Source organism: Lupinus angustifolius, unplaced genomic scaffold, assembly GCF_001865875.1.
Source record: "Lupinus angustifolius cultivar Tanjil unplaced genomic scaffold, LupAngTanjil_v1.0 Scaffold_39_72, whole genome shotgun sequence".
Lineage (NCBI taxonomy): Eukaryota > Viridiplantae > Streptophyta > Magnoliopsida > Fabales > Fabaceae > Lupinus > Lupinus angustifolius.
The window spans coordinates 1-19,067 of NW_017721128.1; the positions used below are offsets into that span (position 1 = coordinate 1).

At 32.0% G+C, this 19,067-nt stretch overlaps 1 protein-coding gene across 1 annotated transcript; it reads left to right on the top strand.

Moving 5' to 3' along the window:
• The first annotated feature begins 7,992 nt into the window (after positions 1-7,992).
• LOC109338716 (transcription repressor OFP8-like) lies at positions 7,993-9,052 on the top strand. The gene has a single exon (XM_019576006.1). The coding sequence runs from the start codon at positions 8,066-8,068 to the stop codon at positions 8,951-8,953; it is 888 nt and encodes a 295-aa protein (XP_019431551.1). The 5' UTR covers positions 7,993-8,065; the 3' UTR covers positions 8,954-9,052.
• The last annotated feature ends 10,015 nt before the right edge of the window (positions 9,053-19,067 follow it).

Genomic DNA, 19,067 nt, shown 5'->3' on the forward strand with positions numbered 1-19,067 from the left:
ATGCACAATTTCAAAATGAAACAATAAACCATCAACTTTATTATGCATAAAAACTGTATATAATATCAAAGTAAATCATAAAACATATAGACTCCCACTGAACTAAGATATCCACAAGAACAACACTCATATGAGCAACATGCTCATGAAAGACTTTAGGTACCAAACCCTAAGTTAGTGGATCAACTAACATAAAATTTGTCCCTATATGTTCTATGGAAATTTGTCCATTTTGAACACTTTCTTTAACGACCAGAAACTTGATGTCAATAAATTTTGACTTTGTAGAACTCTTATTGTTGTTGAAGTAAAGAACCGCAGACTTGTTGTCGCAATAAATTCTCAATGGTCTTTCAATACCATCGACCACACGTAAGCCAGTGACAAAATTCCGCAACCATATGCTATGGTCTGATATTTCAAAACAATCCATTAACTCCGCAGCCATGGTTGAAGGAGCTATAAGCGTCTATTTTGTAGACTTCCAAGAGATAGCACCTCCAGCCAATATAAACACACATCTAGAGGTGGAGTGTTTTCTTTCTAGACATCCAGCAAAATCAGAGTCAAAGTACCCAATGATCTCTAAATTCTCAAACCTCTGATAAGTGAGCATATACTCCTTTGTTCTCTTCAAGTAACGCATAACACGTTTGACAACCTTCCAATGATTCATTCCAGGATTACTCAAATATCCTCCTAAAACTCCCACGACAAATGCTATGTCGGGACGTGTACAAAATTGAGCATACATTAGACTTCATACTGCAGGTGCATAAGGAATCTTTTGCATCTCGTATCTTTCAAGGTCATTTTTGGGACATTGTTCGAGACTAAACTTGTCTCCCTTAGCTATAAGGATATCCCATGTTTTACTATCTTTCATGCCAAATCTATCCAGGTCTTTATCTATATAGATTTCTTGTGATAACCTTGGATACCTTGAGAACAATCTCTTAGTATCTGAATACCTAATATAAAAGAAGCTTCCCCAAGATCTTTCATTTAGAAATTCTTCGTTAGAAATCTCTTGGTCTCGTGCAATAGTCCTATATTATTGCTAGTAAGTAGTAGAAGATAAATTTACTCCCACTGAACTTATGGTATACACAATCTTCAACTTTATTTGCCTCAAAACCATACGAGGTAATAACTTGATGAAATTTGTGATTCCATTGATGAGAAGCTTGTTTAAGCCCATAGATGTATTTCTTTAATTCCCATACCATTGACTTTGAGCTAACTGACACAAAGTTTTCTGGTTGTATCATATAGATCATTTCCTTAATGTCACCATTTAGAAACGCAATCTTAACATTCATCTGATGTAGCTCTAAATCAAAATGAGCTACTAGTGCTAATATTATTATACAAGAAACGAAGATACTGAGAGAAGGTTTTCTCATAATCAATGTCATCCTTTTTAGTGAAGCTTTTAGCAACTAGACGAGCTTTATATCTGTCAATATTACCCTTCGATTTACCCTTCGAATCCCTCTTGGTTTTAAATATCAATTTGCAACCAATAGGTTTCGCACCTTCAGGTAATTCGACAAGATCCCAAACGTCATTATCATGCATAGATTTCATCTCATCCTTCATCACATCAATCCACTTTTGAGAGTTAGAACTTTTCATGGCTTGACAAAAGTTTAATAGATCATCTTCTATTAACCCGATGTCATCCTCATGTTCTTGAAGAAATACAATATAATCATCATGAACTGCACTTCTCATCTCTCTAGTGGATCTCCTTAATGACACTTCTACTTCTTGAGGTTTTTAAATTTGTTCTATAAGTAATTGTGGGAGAACCTCATTGTTGTCTTGCTCTGGAATATAGTCAGGGACAATATTCTGAAAGGTCCAAAAATCAACTTCTATTACCGAATTTATTCTTTGAATGGTAATAGGAACAAGAACTTGTTCACCATTAGTGACAGGTTCTTCCTCAAAGACAACATTCCTTATGTTCTCTTCCTTCCAAAAATCAACTTCCTCAAGAAATCTTGCATTTCCCGTCGAAAAAAAAGTCTTGAAGTGGGATCACAAAAATTTATAGCCCTGAGAGCGTTCAACATAGCCAACAAAATAGTAGTTAACTGTTCTGGAGTCCATTTTTCTTTCATGCAGCCTATAAGGCCATGTCTCAGCTGGACAACCCCAAATGTGCAAGTGTTTTAAGCTTGATCTTTTATTAGTCCCAAGCTCATATGAGATTTTGTTAACTGCTTTACTTGACACCCTATTAAGGATGTAAACTATGGTCTTTAAAGCTTCCCCCCAAAGAGACTCTGGTAAGGAAAAATGACTAATCATATTTCTCACCATATCCTTAAGAGTTCAATTTCGTCGCTCATCAATACCATTCATGTTAGGTTTGCCTGGCATAATGCATTGCGTGTGGAACAATTCAACACTCTTTGAGGAAAAGCGCAAATGGTCCTGGACGTTGTTCTCCTAATCCATCATATCTGCCTTAATTTTCTTTCCAAGTTGAAGTTCAACTTCAGCCTTGAAAGACTTGAAAGCATCCAAGGATTGGGACTTCTCATGTATAAGATATAGGTAGTCGTACCTAGAGTAATCGTCTATGAACGTAATAAAATAATATTGTCCATTCTAAGAAGTCATAGGGAAAGGACAACATATATCCGTATGTATTAGTTCTAAGACATCTTTAGCTCTTTCAGCACCTAATTTCCTTTTGTTTATCTATTTTCCCTTTATGCACTCAACACAGACTTCAAAGTCTGATAAATCTAAAGGGTCAAGAATTTCATCTGATACAAGTCTTTGTATTATTTGTTTAGATATATGACCTAAACGCTTGTGCCATAAGGTGACTGAATTCTCTTTTATTTTTCATTTTGTACCACATAAATTTGTTTGCAGTATTTCATTATTGGAACTAGAAACATCAAGCATATATAGATTATCCATTAAAGAACCAGAAACAAAAATATTTGAATTTTGATAGAGACTAACTTTATTATTCCTAAAAGAACAAGAAAAATCAAATTTGTTCGAACTGGAAATACTAATTAAATTCCGCCTAAAAGGGTACAACAAATGTCTCAAATAAATCCAAATGAAAACTAGTTCTTAAACATAATATAAATGTTCCAATAGCCTCAACTGCAACCCTTTTGCCACTGCCCAAAAAGATGAATCTTTCATCATCACTTGGTTGTCGGCTCCACAGGCAATCCTACATAGTGATACTTATGTGAGTAGTAGCACCAGAATCCACCCACCAAATATCATTGGGTACAAAAGCTAAATTAATTTCAGAACAAACAAGAGTGAGAAGTTTACCCTTCTTTACATGCCATGAGGCATATTTAGGACACTCTTTCTTCATGTGTCCTTACTTCTTATAGAAGTAGCAGGTAAATTCCTCATCACTCTTCAATTTATTTTGCTGAGAAGGCCCTTTCGCAACACCCTTAATGCTCTTTCTTTTCTTATTTTGAGGGGTCATATCCATGTTAGGTCCCACAAGGCTTTGCCACTCACCTAGAGGGGTGGGGGTGAATAGGTGATTCGGTACACAATTACTATCGCTCGATAAACAAAGAAATTATACAAATTAACACACTGTTTAATGGATTAAAGACAAACTTAATTGATTAAATTATCTGCAGTTAATCGATTATGTAAACCACTTAACCGTTTAACTAGTTCAATTACAGCATAAACAAAATTCTTTCAGTCATCTAAGATTACCAATATTCAACCAAACTTACATGCAATTATACAGACCATTAAGAGTAGTAAATGCACTATACAGAATATACAAGTATCAAATAATTATATGCATGTCAAGTCAAGTAAATCATAGAAATATTAAAAGATAAGGGAAAGAAGAAGAAGACTCGACTTTTTATCCTGGTTCGTTTGCTGTCCACTGTAAACTACATCCAGGTCTCCTCTTCTGATCTTGGGAGACATTATCTTCACTTTGGAATCTTCAATGTTTCTTACAAACATAATTCCAATACAGGAATCAAGATGTTCCTTTATTGAATCTTAAACCCCAGTTTCTTGGTTTGACTATTCTAATTGCCTAAGAAAACCTTTCTTACGATCTAGCCCCGGCCAAGAAAAACGCTTACAACTAAGACCTCTTGCTTCTCACGAAGACACGTACCTAACCGTAGCTAGGGTTTTCCCAAACCCATTCTCTTTCTTTGGTGATAAAACACACCAAGAGAATGTGTTATTGCCTAAGTCTAACAATAATTCTTCAAGTTACATATGCACCTCAATGTGCAGATTATACAATCTTCTATGAATCTAAGAACCCCTAAAAGATCTCACAAATATAGAAATACAATGCGTGAGATGCAAGTTTCTTTTTCACAGATTTGACAATGAAAGCTCAATGGGTATCTTATAAAGATTCACCCATTTCTTTTCTTGAAAGAACACTTAGAAAATCTTTCCTAAAGATATGAAAGTTTGAGCTCTAGATTTTCTCCATAATTTGTAAACTCTCTGTTTTCGAAAATTATGCTCTAACCCTCTGAATATTTCTCAAAGTTAAGTTATGAACCGATATGAAAAACTTGGGTTAATATATTGTTCTGTTCTTAACTCCAGTTAATCGATTATGTTGAGCCTTAATCGATTATCGGGTTTCTTCAAAATAACATAAAACAATAACATTTATCGGCTTAACCACATTAATCGATTAACTAATCATTTAATCGATTAACGTGTTCAGCCCAAGGGTTAATTGATTAACACAACTGTTAATTGATTAACGGTTTTCTAAAACACATTTTAAAAGATGAATGAACCTCCTACATGATTTATAACCTAATGATGATGCAACATGATTTAAAAATACTTTTTAAATGCATTCAAAACATATGATCATGTATGTATTTATGTGCATGTAAATCATATATGTATGTATGTGCATGTAAATCATGTATGTATGTATGTGCATGTAAATCATGTATGTATGTATGTGCATGTAAATCATGTATGTATGTATGTGCATGTAAATCATGTATGTATGTATGTGCATGTAAATCATGTATGTATGTATGTGCATGTAAATCATGTATGTATGTATGTGCATGTAAATCATGTATGTATGTATGTGCATGTAAATCATGTATGCATGTGAGTCTCATTTTAGATATGATTGATTTTAGCTTGTGAGACTTTCATTGGAGTTCATCCTAGCCTAGAATCTTACTAAGTAAGCAACTTAGGATCTAATAAAGATATAAACAATACTTAACCCCTAGATCTTCTTTTGCATGCTTTGCCTTGTATACTCTTGAGTCTTGACTTTAGTTGATACTTTGTTGTTTGTTGATTTGCTCATCATCTCAAGCTTGTCCTTCAACATTTATGCATGTTGTCAATCCTTTGCCTTCTTCACTCTTTTGTCTTCCTCAACCTTTGTGTGTCCTTTGTCTTCATCAAAACATTATGTGATGCATGCTTGCCTCTTCAATCTTGCATTCATGCATGCTTATATCTTCAAGCCAAGTGAGCGTTTTCAGTCTTATCTCTATGCTTCCTATCTTCCTCTTGCACACAATGAGATATAAGCTCATTGAGGGACCATTTGTCCTTCTGAGTGTATAACTCACTTTTAATTGCTGAAAGTGTGCAGGAAGAGGAGATCAAAACCAAGTGCATGAGCAAGTCATCACCAAGCTCTAACTTGAGTGACTTGAGTTTTAATGCGAGATTAGACATCTCCATAATGTACTCCCTTATGTTCCCTTTGCCTTTATACTTCATGGAGATGAGTTTAGCCAAAAGACTACTCGTCTTCGCATTTTCATTTTTAGCAAAGAATTGTTCTATTTCTTCAAGGAACTTCTTTGCATTTTGACCCTCAGATATAGAGCCCCAAAACGTATATGGAATAGAGTGTTTCATGATCACCATGCACATTCGGTTACAGGGTTTCCATTTCTCAATTTTAGCCTCATCGAGGTTTTCCGCAGTAGAAATGGTTTTCTCGACACGAAGTGCCTGATCCAAATCCATATAGCCGAGAATAATTTCTACAGCTTCCTTCCAGACCTTAAAGTTTGTCCTATTCAGCAATGAGATGTTATTAATTTTAGCAGAAATATTTGCAGCATCGGTAAAAGACACTGAATACAGAGAACAGTGAACTAATAACATGTTCACATTTAAACACACAAGTCATGTAATATATATAAAACAAGACATGTTCACATAATAGAACCATCGCAAGATACCTAACACAACATCAATTTCTAGTCTTTGGACAGAGAAATTGAATTGTAAATGGTACTCTTAAAGTAATGATCAAATATTAACAATTAATTCTGTCAAACAATAACTTTTCTTTGGACCGACTATTATTCACATGAAAAAAAACTTTATAATTCTTACATATTTATCATCACAGGTATGTTATTACTTGGCCAAACTGTATCTTCCTTTGGGACGAACACAATTCACATAAATAATCTCATACTCATCTGTGTAATTTCAATTAATTTCCACAATAGAGGTTACTTTGGCAACATATTGCATCAATTAATTCAAAATAATTACCAGACAAAAGAAAAACAAGATGAGTCAATTACAAAAAAATATAATCTTAGAATTAAAACCTTTAGATTTGAACTCTTTTATGATTAACAAATATAATTACAAATAAAAAAATTATCAAACTAGAATAAGTTATGAATCCAGTTTTTGTAAAACACATTGTGAATATATTATACCCTAATTGATTAATTTCAATTTCTGCATACTCAAGCAAATGTATCATGTGTATACATACACAAGTTCCAACAGTAATGTTTTATAGCCAAAAAAATTTGTAGCAGAATTCTTCCATTATTCTTCCATGAATTCAAAATATTAAATCTGAATTGGTAAGATATACCCAAAAAAAACGCAATTCATAACAATTTAATTCTATGTGATATGGACAATTACAATTTTCAACACAAATATTGAGTTGTTTCCAAAAATTCCCAATTTTCATAACATTATAGTGGAGACATAAAAATTCCCAAATTAAAATTAGGGTTCATACAAAAATTTAGGGAAAACACCTTTAACGGAGAATCATAAAAATTCAGAACTTATGGTCTGATACTACTTATTAGGAATTCCTTATGATTGGTGAAATACATTTATTATCTTGAATCCTATGATTCTCACAATAATATTAAAAAAATAGTGCAATGTCATACCTGAATCCATGTTCTCTGATATACTCCTTTGATCTACCTTTTTGAGAGAGTTTTGGTATGAAGGTCTTCCTCAACCAAATCCCTAATTTCTTTTGGGACCTTTGTTTTCTCTCTTATGGGGAGAGGTAAAAAATGTTTGTGATTTGGTGTGTTGAGGACCATAATCATTGCTCATATATTAACTTATAGAGTTCTCATTATCCCCTATGGGCTAACCTATTGGGTATTCACTCATTAAGCTCATATTCGTTATCAGCTTTTAGAAGTCTATGTGTTGTCAATAGTTAGATCACTTATAATGTAGCCCAAAAATAAATAACTGATATAATTGTATTAAATATATGATATCCACCTTAATTAGAAATTATGAATTTCAAACAATTGGTGCAATTCCTTAGACAAGGAAAAGGGAAAGGACAAGATAAACAACATATGCATAAAAAACTTTTTATTTTTCTCCCTTCCATATTTTAAATGAGTTAAGCTACTTTATAGGAGAGTGCAGTAGAATAAAAGGAGAAAGTAAACTTTTTTTAATTTAGATTTTTAATAATATTATATTATTATATTTTAAGAGATAAAAGAATTGCATCACATTTGTTTTTTTTTTTTTCTCTTATATACTATCCTTTATAGAGAATATTCTCAGCCATATATAATGAGCTGATTTCTTTGGGTTCAGCTGCAAAAACTTTAAATGGATTGTTGATACAACTTCCACTTCCGATTTCTCCTGAATTTATATCTCTCCTTCCTCATTTATCCACCTTAATAAATCTCTCACGCTTCTTCATTCTTCCTCTTCTCCCTCGTCACTATCACTTTGTTTTCTCAACTCACTCTTTTTCTCTTCGATGGAAAATCAAAACCATATCAAACTCAGAATCTCTCGCATGTTCCGTTCCTCATTCGGATCCTGCCGTACCCGAAACTTCACCGATGTGATGGAAAAAGCAGTGTTCACTCCACCACAAAACCACCGTGCTACCCTCCACCAACTTCTCAGGGATCATCCCTCCCCTAAACCACGACCATTTCCCTCTATTTGCAAATCTCAAACCATAAATGACGAATGTATCATGTCGTTTAAGAATTCACATCCCAGAAGCAAAATCTCACAATGCTTATCACCCTTCGCTCACAACAATGATAACCTTAGTGAAGGGTCGTGTCCCCTTCCTTCCCCAAACACATTCTTCAACGACACCGTTTTTGGTTTCGAAGAAAAAGCAAAAAACTCGGAGAGAAACATAAGGAACAAGAAGAAAAAGAAGAAGAAGGTGCATACCCAGAAGAGAAGAGAGATTTTCCCATTTAACTCTTGCGCTAAAAGCACAAACTTTGGTGACTATTATTGCTTTAGTAGCGAGGAAGATGATGAAACAGACACGCTTTTCTCCTCCAAGAGCCTCTCTTCTGATTCTTCAAGGTCTCGCCGCCGGCACCGAAAACAAATCTCCTGTCACGGGAAGAATGATCAGAGTTCTGAAATGGGTATTCTTCCGTTGCCTGGGATTGGGAAGGTGAAGGACACGTTTGCAGTGGTGAAGCGTTCAAGTGATCCGTACAATGATTTCAGGACTTCAATGGTGGAGATGATAATTGAGAAGCAGATATTTTCGCCACGAGATTTGCAGAATCTGTTGCAGTGTTTTCTGTCACTAAATTCGTGGCATCACCATAAGACTATCGTTGAAGTTTTCACTGAGATTTGGAAAGCTTTGTTCTCTGAATGGCTTTGATATATTTGAAAAAAATAAAAGGGTGAATGCAAGAGAAGGGTTATCTTCTTAATTATTTCTTTGTTATTTGTGTTTTGTTTCTAAGGAAATTAGAATTTCGTTTAGTTCTTCTAACTAGCACTTAGTTTGCATGTATGATATTATCTATTTTTTACTACTACTGTTTTTTCTTTTAGACATTCGTCTCTCAACAAAACTTGAACTGAAAGTTCTTAATCTAGTGTTTCTGTGTTTGTTTGCTCTTTTGTTATTGTCATCGTTTTACTTTGAAAATGATAAGCCAAAACGAAAAAAAGAAAGCTTTCAGCTGCATAATTCTAGTAACTTGGGCCAATCCAAAGTCTCATGCACGTGTTCTATAGAAAATTAGAAATGTTTAAGAAACATATGTAAGAAGTTTTATTAATATCATTATCGATACAGTGATATCTTTATATGAGTGGTATAATTTGACTACACTATTCCACCTTTGGTATAGGTTTTAAATTAATTACGGGAATAATGTAGTTTTTATGGATCTCGTGGATGAGGTCCACAATTTCACCAAAGTCGTGGATGAGATATGCGATTTCCCACCAATCTCGTGGACCTGAGCCACAACTTTCTTATACACTCTCTCTCCTAAATTGAAGTTGTGGATGATATGCACAACTTCCATAATCATGTACACTATGCACGAGATTGGATGAGACATGGTGATTTTTGAATTTCCCCTTTACACGAATATGGTAGGTTTATTTATTATTTTAGGGGTTAGCTTTATTGATTATACTGTGAGTTTTTAAAAGAAGTTAAGATTTATGATTTTTAGTGTATAAAAATAATGTTTAAATTAAAATTGTAAAATTTAATTGAATATGATAAGGAGTAGTCACTCATTGCTCTGAAACCTTCAAACTCAAATGGTTGTTGTTGTTGTTGTTGAGGAGTAGGAGTTTGAGTGTATGCCTGCAGACTGGTGAAATCATGGACCTCATCCACGAGATCCATAAAAACTACACCATTTCCGTAATTAATTCAAAACCTACACCAAAGATAAGATAATATAATCAAACTACATTACGCACATAAAATTTCTCATATTATACTGCTATAGTAGTTTATTATTCAAATGGTGGTTTATTAAGTTATGTATATTATAATAAGTATATAAATATAACTATTATTATTTAGAAAATATACCTTAATTATTGCAATGGTGTAATTATTTAGGGGTAAACAAGACTCCGCCATACCCTTTATTTAATTTGGTCTGATCATGATTGGACATATATATAGTAAGATATCATCAAGTCTAAAGCTAGATTTAGGTTAAAAAATTAGACTTAATTAATAGTTATGATTGAGTAAGAGATAATCATGATCGGATTCGACTTGTCTCATGATCACTTATTATTCATATTTGTAGGAATGTCTATTCAATTTGTACGTATTAATGATATATTTTTTATCTAAAGTAGAAAATACATTTTGTTTTAACAATTTATCTACTAATATATTTTCATATTTTTAATCATGTTTTTTCAATTATTTTTTATAGTTGATACTTTTGTATAAATGATTTATTGTTAATGTACTAGTGTGTACAGGCACTTCGTGTCTACCGGCGAATATTGTATGATACTACATATTCAATTTTTATATATTTCATTTTTTTTAATTAAAATGTATTTGTTGTGTTCAATGTACTTTATATTATATTTTTTTGTGATTATGATAATGTTAATTTAAGGTGAGATATGTGGTTAATTAATGTATTGGTGGTAGTTGCTTAGGATTATATAGTTTTTTTGTAAAAATTAAATAATGTTAAGGACAATATAGGAAATGAAAATTACACCATGAGGGAAGTTATTTCAAGTTTTGGCTTTATATATAGTATAGATATATAGTATAGATATATCATTTCATATTTTATTGATTCTCTATTTTTTCTATCATATATACATATAAGTTAATTATCAACAAAACATATGTATATATATTATTTCACATGCCAAATTAGATATCCATAACAATAAATAATATTTAGAAGACTTTAGGAATGTATTATATTTAAGCGAATTTAGGGTCGAGTTTAGGTCTAAAAGCTAGTCCGGTCGACATACGAGGTTGGGTTAGCCTTGGGATCTAGGGCGGTTTCAGGTTCAAAAAATAACTCAATCAACATTTAGGGATAAGTAAAAGACAAGTCTTATTTGTCCCAATCCGTCTTATGCTCACCTCTATAATGACTAACCATGTTATAAGCAACTAAGGGTGACAAATGGATGCAGTTAGATTAAGATAGATGGATTTGAATGCTAATAGATGGATGAAAAGACATTCAGTAATCCATATAAATCTATTTAAACTATATTTTAGGTTATCAAATTCATCCATATCCAAACTTAATGAATGCATTTCGATCTATCCAATTCATCATGACTCTATTTTCATGAATTTGGATGGATGAATATCTAATTCATTTGATTTTTTTATTGGAACTAAAAACACTATTGAAGAAAATCATTAATTTAAAAACTATTATCTCAACAAAACATTTTTTTTAAAATCACCTTTTGAAAAAAAGACTTTTAAAATCATTTAAAACTATTTTTTTTAAAAATGATTTTTTTTAAAATAAGTGTCATTTTTTAAAGAAAGTGATTTTTTGAACTTTTAAAAAAAATTATTTTTTTGTAATATTTTATGAGCATGTGACATTTAAGACTCTACGTGTAAAGTTTTTAGCAAATACTTACAGCGTATAATACCCATAAATTGTTAGTATAAAGATTAATATATAATCACTACATCATCCATCATTCATTTGAATTATTTATTTGAAGAGTCAATGATAATTAAATATAAATGATGGATGATATAATGATAATGTATAAAACTCATATACGGTAAGTGCATATATTTTCTTCCCATACTTATATACGTTATCTAATTAAGAATAAACTTTTAAGATTAAAAACTTACACATGTTATATGATTGATATCAATTTAATAAAATATTAAAAGTGAGAGTGAGAATCTTGGATGAATTTATTTAAATTTAATTTTCTTAAATATTAAATGAAATTGAAAAACAAAGAATGTCATTTTTTGGTTTTTGTTTTTGGATGGATTGATTATCCATCCAAATGAATATATCCATAGATATTCATTGGATATAATATATAGTTTTGAATTCATTCATTATAAACACTATCCATTAGATTATATCCATTAGCTCTAACAGATGAATTTAGATGAACCGTGAATTGTTGATAATTTTGACACCTCTATAAGCAACTATAAGGTCGATGTTCAGTTCTTTGAGGTGTTGTTTTAAAAAAATATGAAATTTGTTCATGCATAAACTAGTTTTGACCAGTTTTAAGTGATACTTTTCAGTTTTAACCGGGTTTAGTCAGTTCCTGTTTTTCAATTGTACTGACCCAAGCAATAATAATAAGTATTAACTAATAAGTATATAAGAAATGAAAATAAAAAATAAAAAAGATTTAGTTTATCATTTTGAAAAGATTGTAGAATGGAAATGGGAAAACAAGGGATCATGGAAGTGTCCTCTAGGTTTGGACTTCTAAGCCTGAAGTTTGGTAAAGATTGGATTGGGATGGGATGTAATGCCTTGTCGTGTTTGATAACATAAAAGCTGGTACTCTCACGTGAAGCTGAATTTGTCCTTTTGAAGTTCTTTTTACTCATGCCAAAAATAATACAAAAATGATTAGCTCTTTTCCTAAAATGCCCAAGAAGAAACTGCAGCAAAAGTGCAGCAAGCTCAGCTTCCTCCAAACCCACAACTGAACCCTTCATGCGCTCCTTAAATTCATAGGCTTTATTGGTACCAAGATGGCTGGATTAATTTAATAATCTAACTGGTTATGTTATTAGAAGTTACTAATTTGAATCAAAGTACCTAATGCGATGATGATTGGTAATTAATGAAACAAATTAGTGGAAGTATATTGGTTAACTCTCTTCTCTCACTTCATGGTTACTTTCCATCATAGTGGAAGAGTTATTTTCTCCAATAACGTCTCCTAAATCCTTCTAAAATAAAGCACTTGCATATTAAAAATGTTATGTCATTGTTTGTAATCTTATGAGTATAAATACAAAGTGAGAATTAGATAAGGACTAAGTGGTTGAGTAAGGAAAGTGTGGTGCTCTATAGAGATAGAGGGAAACTTAGTTCTTAAATAAGAAAGAACACATAAAGGAAGGCATAAATGTAAAAATAAAAACACCAGAAAGTGCATAAGAAGAGAAACCAAAATGAGACTAGATATTTCTCAATCTTTTCTTTTATCACATGTGAATGTCATAAAACTAAGATTCAAATTAATAAAGGATTCTTATGAACCATTAAAGACTCATAAAAGTTTAAGTAACAATTGGTATCAAAGCTTTTCTTTTGGGACATTATGACATTCCTTGTGTTGCTTGAATTAATCATGTGTACATTTAAATGAACCAATGACTTACTGTTACAAAATGAAGTAATTGTGAATTGTTTTCTTCTACTTCAATGTGAATTTAATTATTTCAATAAAAGTTGTAACACTTTCATGTGTTTCATAATGTCACTATCGGGCTGAAAAATGAAAAATAGGTATACTTGTATGAAAATTAATTGTTGATATTAATATTAATTATAATTAAAATTATGATGTATATCTTGATCAAACAGAGGAGGATTATTGCATGTAATTAGGATTATGATGTTATAAGGATAATAAATTTTAATGACATTAAATTTTTAAACATAATTGTTTGTGCTCGCTTATTCATTGATAATATGCATGTTTAAAGAGTATGATTAATTACCCTTTAAAGAATAATTAGATATCATTAGTAAGATTTAGTGCATTTAAATTTATCCAAAAATAAATTAAGTGCATTAATACAAGTTAGTTTGAATCCTTCAAGTTTATTCAAAGTATTAAAGTGTGAGCATGTCTTATTTCAACTTCATTCAATACATTCACTTTAGGCAATGAATATGTCAAGTTCAATGGTGTCAACTATAATGACTGGTCCAAACATATTCAGTTCTCACTAGGTGTAATGGAGTTGGGCTTGGCCATCATTATGGATAATGTGCCAACTATAACTGAGACTAGCTCGGAGGCATACAAAACTATATTTGAGGTTTAGGAGTGGTCAAATAGGTTGAATCTAAGCTTGATGAAGATATCAATCTTTGACAATGTAAAACCATCTACGCCTAAGGCGAATTATGCTAAGGAATTAATGACTTTAATAAGAACTTTGCTTATTTGTGACATCAAAAATTAGGCCATATATCCAAAGAAAGGGTAATGAGGTTAACGAAAAGTGAGATTTTATCTCTTTTGGATTTTGGCGATTGTGATGTTTATTTATATTACATTAAAGGAAAATAAACTAAACATATATCAATAAACCCAACCACAAGAAGTAGCAAACTTATTCAATTGATACACACAAATATTTGTTGTCCTTTTGATGTTCCATCTTGGTGTGGTGAAAAATACTTTATCACTTTTATTCACATTATTATTACCTATATTTGTTGCATGAAAAATCACAATCATTGGATGTCCTAAAGGTATTATTCATTGATGAGGTTGAAAGGCAACTTTAAAAGAAGGTTGTGAGGTTTGATAGAGGTGGGTGAGTATTATGGAAAGTATAATGAGAATGGATAATATCTAGGGCCATTTGCAAACTTCATTTCTGTTACTAGGGTGGATTATATAGGCTTTAGCTTTATTTCTAAGATTGAGCATTCTGGTTTTAATTTGTATAAACATTTGTACTATTTCGGTACTGACACATTAATGAATGATTTATATTGCTTCAATCTTGATTTTAAATTTAAGGAATCTGTATTTAATGTTGAACATGATGTTGGTAGCAAACCTAAAGACTTTGATAAGAATTATGCTTACTTGTGACATCAAAGATTTGGTCGTATATCCAAATTAAAGATAACAAGGTTAACAAAAAGTGAGATTTTACATCTTGTAGATTTTGGAGATTGAGATGTTTGTTGAGATTGAATTAAAGGAAAAAAATTAAAGACATATCAAATAACCCAACTAGAAGAAGTACCAAACTTCTTGAATTGACACACACCAACATTTGTGGTCCTTTTGATGTTCCATCTTGGAATGGTGAAAAGTACTTCATCACTTTTATAGATGATTAGCGACGTTATTGTTACCTATATTTGTTGCATGAAAAATCTCAATCATTGGAAGTCCTAAAGATATTCATTGATGAGGTTGAAAGACAACTTGAGAAGAAAGTTAAGGTTGTGATTTCTGATAGAGGTGGTGAGTATTATGGAAAGTATAATGAGAGTGGACAATGTCTGAGACCATTTTCAAACTTGGTTTCTATTGCCATGATGTGTAGCTTATTCATCAAGCAATTGTTACTTCAAATTGATGAACTTGATGTAGAGTTTGTCATCATCAAAAAGGGGGAGATTGAAAGTGTGCATGTCAAGAGGAACACTTTGGAAAGCTCTCCTTGAACGTCATGGTTTTGATGAGGACAACGTGTGCCTAAAAGTGCTTGAAGATAACCAACAATTCAACGTGCTTAAGTCTTTTATTTGGTACTAGGCTTAGACTAGATTCTAGTTTAAGTTGAGTCGAAGGCTTAGGGCACCTAATACATGTCTCACATGCATTTATCTTTTAAATCATTTCATCCATGAGATATGTTCATTTGATAATATGTTCATGCATTACATAAATACATGTATATATGCATTCTAGGCATAAAACTAAGTGTCAAACATGTATTATCTAAGTGCATAACATATTTGATGTTTTCTATTTGAAAATACATATTTTATTTAGTGTTAATCGATTAACCATACCTTTAATCGATTAACCCAACTGCTGTGTAAAGTGGTTGCCACTGGAACACGTTTTTGTAATGCAGTTAATCGATTAAGGGTTTACGTTAATCGATTAACCTAACTGATTTTTAAGTTGTTGAAACTGAAAAACTGAAAAACAGAATCAGTTATAATTTTTAGTCCCGTTAATCGATTAAGAAGGCATTTAATCGATTATCTGGGGTTCTGGACTGATTCTTTATAAACTGCGTTTTCAGAATTAATCTCATAAGTTGCATGTTGCATTTATTAGAGAGTTAGAGCATTCTACGTGTTAATTGTTGCATCTATTTGTTAAGTGCATTAGTGAGTTTAGAAATGAGAGATTCCTTGCTTTAGGATTGAGTGCATTTCATGTTATAATCTCTCATGTTTTCCCTCACATGTTCATGCATATTTTGATGCGTTTTTCATGAAGTTTATGATTCTGTAACTTCTGTTTTCATAACTAATACTTGTCATTTCACATGAGTTTGTGTTAGATGTGCATTAGAGTAAAGCCTTCTTGTTGTATTTGAGCTTAGGTATAGCTTAATTTTACTCTTGTAATTCTTGAATAAATTGTTGTAAAGGGAATCTCTTGGTGTCGTATCACCAGTAGAGATTGTGTGTTTCTTCATAGCTTAGAGTGTAAGAAAAGGAAAGAACGAGAGATTCTTTGGCTGGGGCTACGCCGAAAGAAACGTTTTCTTTATCGGTAGGAAGGGAGTCAAACCATTGGATAGTTTCTTTGATTTCTTGTCATTTGCTAAGTGTTGTAATTGGATAATGTGTTTGTAAATTACATTGATTCGATTATAGTGAAGGAAATCTCCCAAGTCAGCCGGGAGGCCTAGATGTAGTTTGTAGTGGACATCAAACGAACCAGGATAAAAATTCGCGTTGCAGGATTTGTTTTCTCTCTCTCTCTCTTTACTGTTTTCAATCGATTAATTTGTATATTTGATTCAACTAATACATTCTGTTCATTTGTTGTACTGCAAGCTATTCTGATATACAAATTTGTAAGCTCTGTATTCGTTCTGTTATCGGTTATCTGTTCTGCATTTAATTGTTTCTGTAATTGCTTACTGGTTCTGTTTAATCGATTAATATTGCTGTGTTAATCGATTATCCTGTTTCTGTTAATCGATTAAAACTGTTTCTGTTTAAAACTGTTCTTTGTGTTAATCGATTAAGATTGTGCATATAATCGATTATCTTCCTTTCCTTAATCGATTAAATAGGGTTGATTCAGCATTAAGTGCTGGTTTGCGAAAAGCGGTAATTCTAACCGCGACACCTATTCAACCCCCCCTTCTAGGTGTATTGTAACCACTGATACCTAACAGTATAGGCTTTAATTTTATGATTGGGCATTCTAGTTTTAATTTGTATGAACATTCGTACTATTTTGGTACTGGTATATTAATGAATGACTTATATTGCATCAATCTTGATTTTAAATTTAAGGAATCTTTATATAATGTTGAACATGATGTTTGTAGCAAACTTAAAGATTTTGATAAGAATTCAACTTACTTGTGGCATCAAAGATTAGTCCGTATATCCTAAGAAAGGATAATTATGTTAAATAAAAGTGAGATTTTACCTCTTTTGGACTCTAGCGATTGGGATGTTTGTTTAGATTGCATTAAAGGAAAAAAAACTAAACACATATCATAGAACCCAACCACAAGAAGTAACAAACTTCTTGAATTGATTCACATGTATATTTGTGATCCTTTTGACGTTCCATCTTGGGGTAATGAAAAGTACTTCATCACGTTCATAGACAGTTACTCACGTTATTGTTACCCATATTTGTTGCATGAAAAATTCCAATTATTAGTTGTCATAAAGGTACTCATTGTTGAGGTTGAAAGGCAACTAGAAAAGAAGGTTAAGGTTGAGAGGTCTGATAAAGGTGGTGACTATTATGGAAAAGAAGGTTAAGGTTGAGTCATTGTGATGTACCTTTATCGTTGTGGATAAATACATTAAGGACCTTGTGTATCTGCTGAACAGGGTTCCTAGTAAGGTAGTTCCTAAAACTTCATATGAGTTATAGACTGGAAGGAAACTCAATTCAAGATATCTCCATGTTTGGGGTTGTCCAACGTAAGTAAAGGTGTACAACCAATATAAAAATAAGCTTGATACAAGAATCATTAGTGGTTTCTTTATCGGCTATCTAGAAAATTCAAATGGGTATAGATTTTATTGTCTTAATCACAATATGAGAATCGTTGAGTCTCGAAATGCTAGGTTCATTGAGAATGACCAAACTACTAGGAATGATGAATAACTAAATGTGGATATTATTGAGACTTTTAATAAATCTTCTTCATTGAAGGTGTCTCCGCAAGTTGTTATTCCTATAATTATATTACCGTCAAATTACACACAGGGACAACAAGATAACATCCAAAACCCAAAGGATGAACAAATATTTAATGAGCTAGTTAATGTATTTGTTAATGATCAAGTGATGGAAGAAAAAAAAAATAGCATTCAGAAGGTCTGAAAGGAAAAGGAAGACCAACTATTTCTAATGATTATATTGTATATTCACTTGAATATGAATATGAGTTGAGAATTGATAAGGATCAAATCTCCTTTATAGAAGTCATGGAAAGTGACAATGTTGAAAAGTGTCTCAGTGCTATGAAAGAAGAGTTGAAATCAATGGACGATGATAAAGTTATGGATCTAGCTAAGTTGCCTGAGAGTTCAAAATGAGTTTGATGTAAATGTATCTTTAATAACAAGCGTGACTTGAAAAGCAACATTGAAAGATATAAGGCTAAACTCGTCACCAAGTGTTTCAATTAAAAAGTGAGCATTGATTATAAAGAAACTCCCCCTCTAGTTTCTAAGAAAGATTATTTAAGAATTGTTATGGCATTGGTGGCTCATTATTAGTTAGGACTTTACCAAATGAACGTAAAGACTGATTTTTTGAATAGTGACTTAAATGAGAAAGTTTATATGAACCAACCCGAAGGGTTCATGACCTCAAGAAAGTAAAATCTAGTGTGTAGATTAAATAAGTCAATATATAGTTTTAAATAAGCATCCAGACAATGGTATATAATGTTCAATGATTCCATTATGGCATATGGATTTATGGAAAACACCATTGACTGATGTATCTACATGAAAGTTAGTGAGAGTAAGTTTATAATATTTGTCCTATATGTTGATAATACTGCTTGCTGCAAATGATAAAGGGCTGTT

Bases quoted from the DNA above. Each gene is read 5' to 3' on its own strand.
- LOC109338716 (XM_019576006.1), top strand. From the start codon at position 8,066: ATGGAAAATCAAAACCATATCAAACTCAGAATCTCTCGCATGTTCCGT.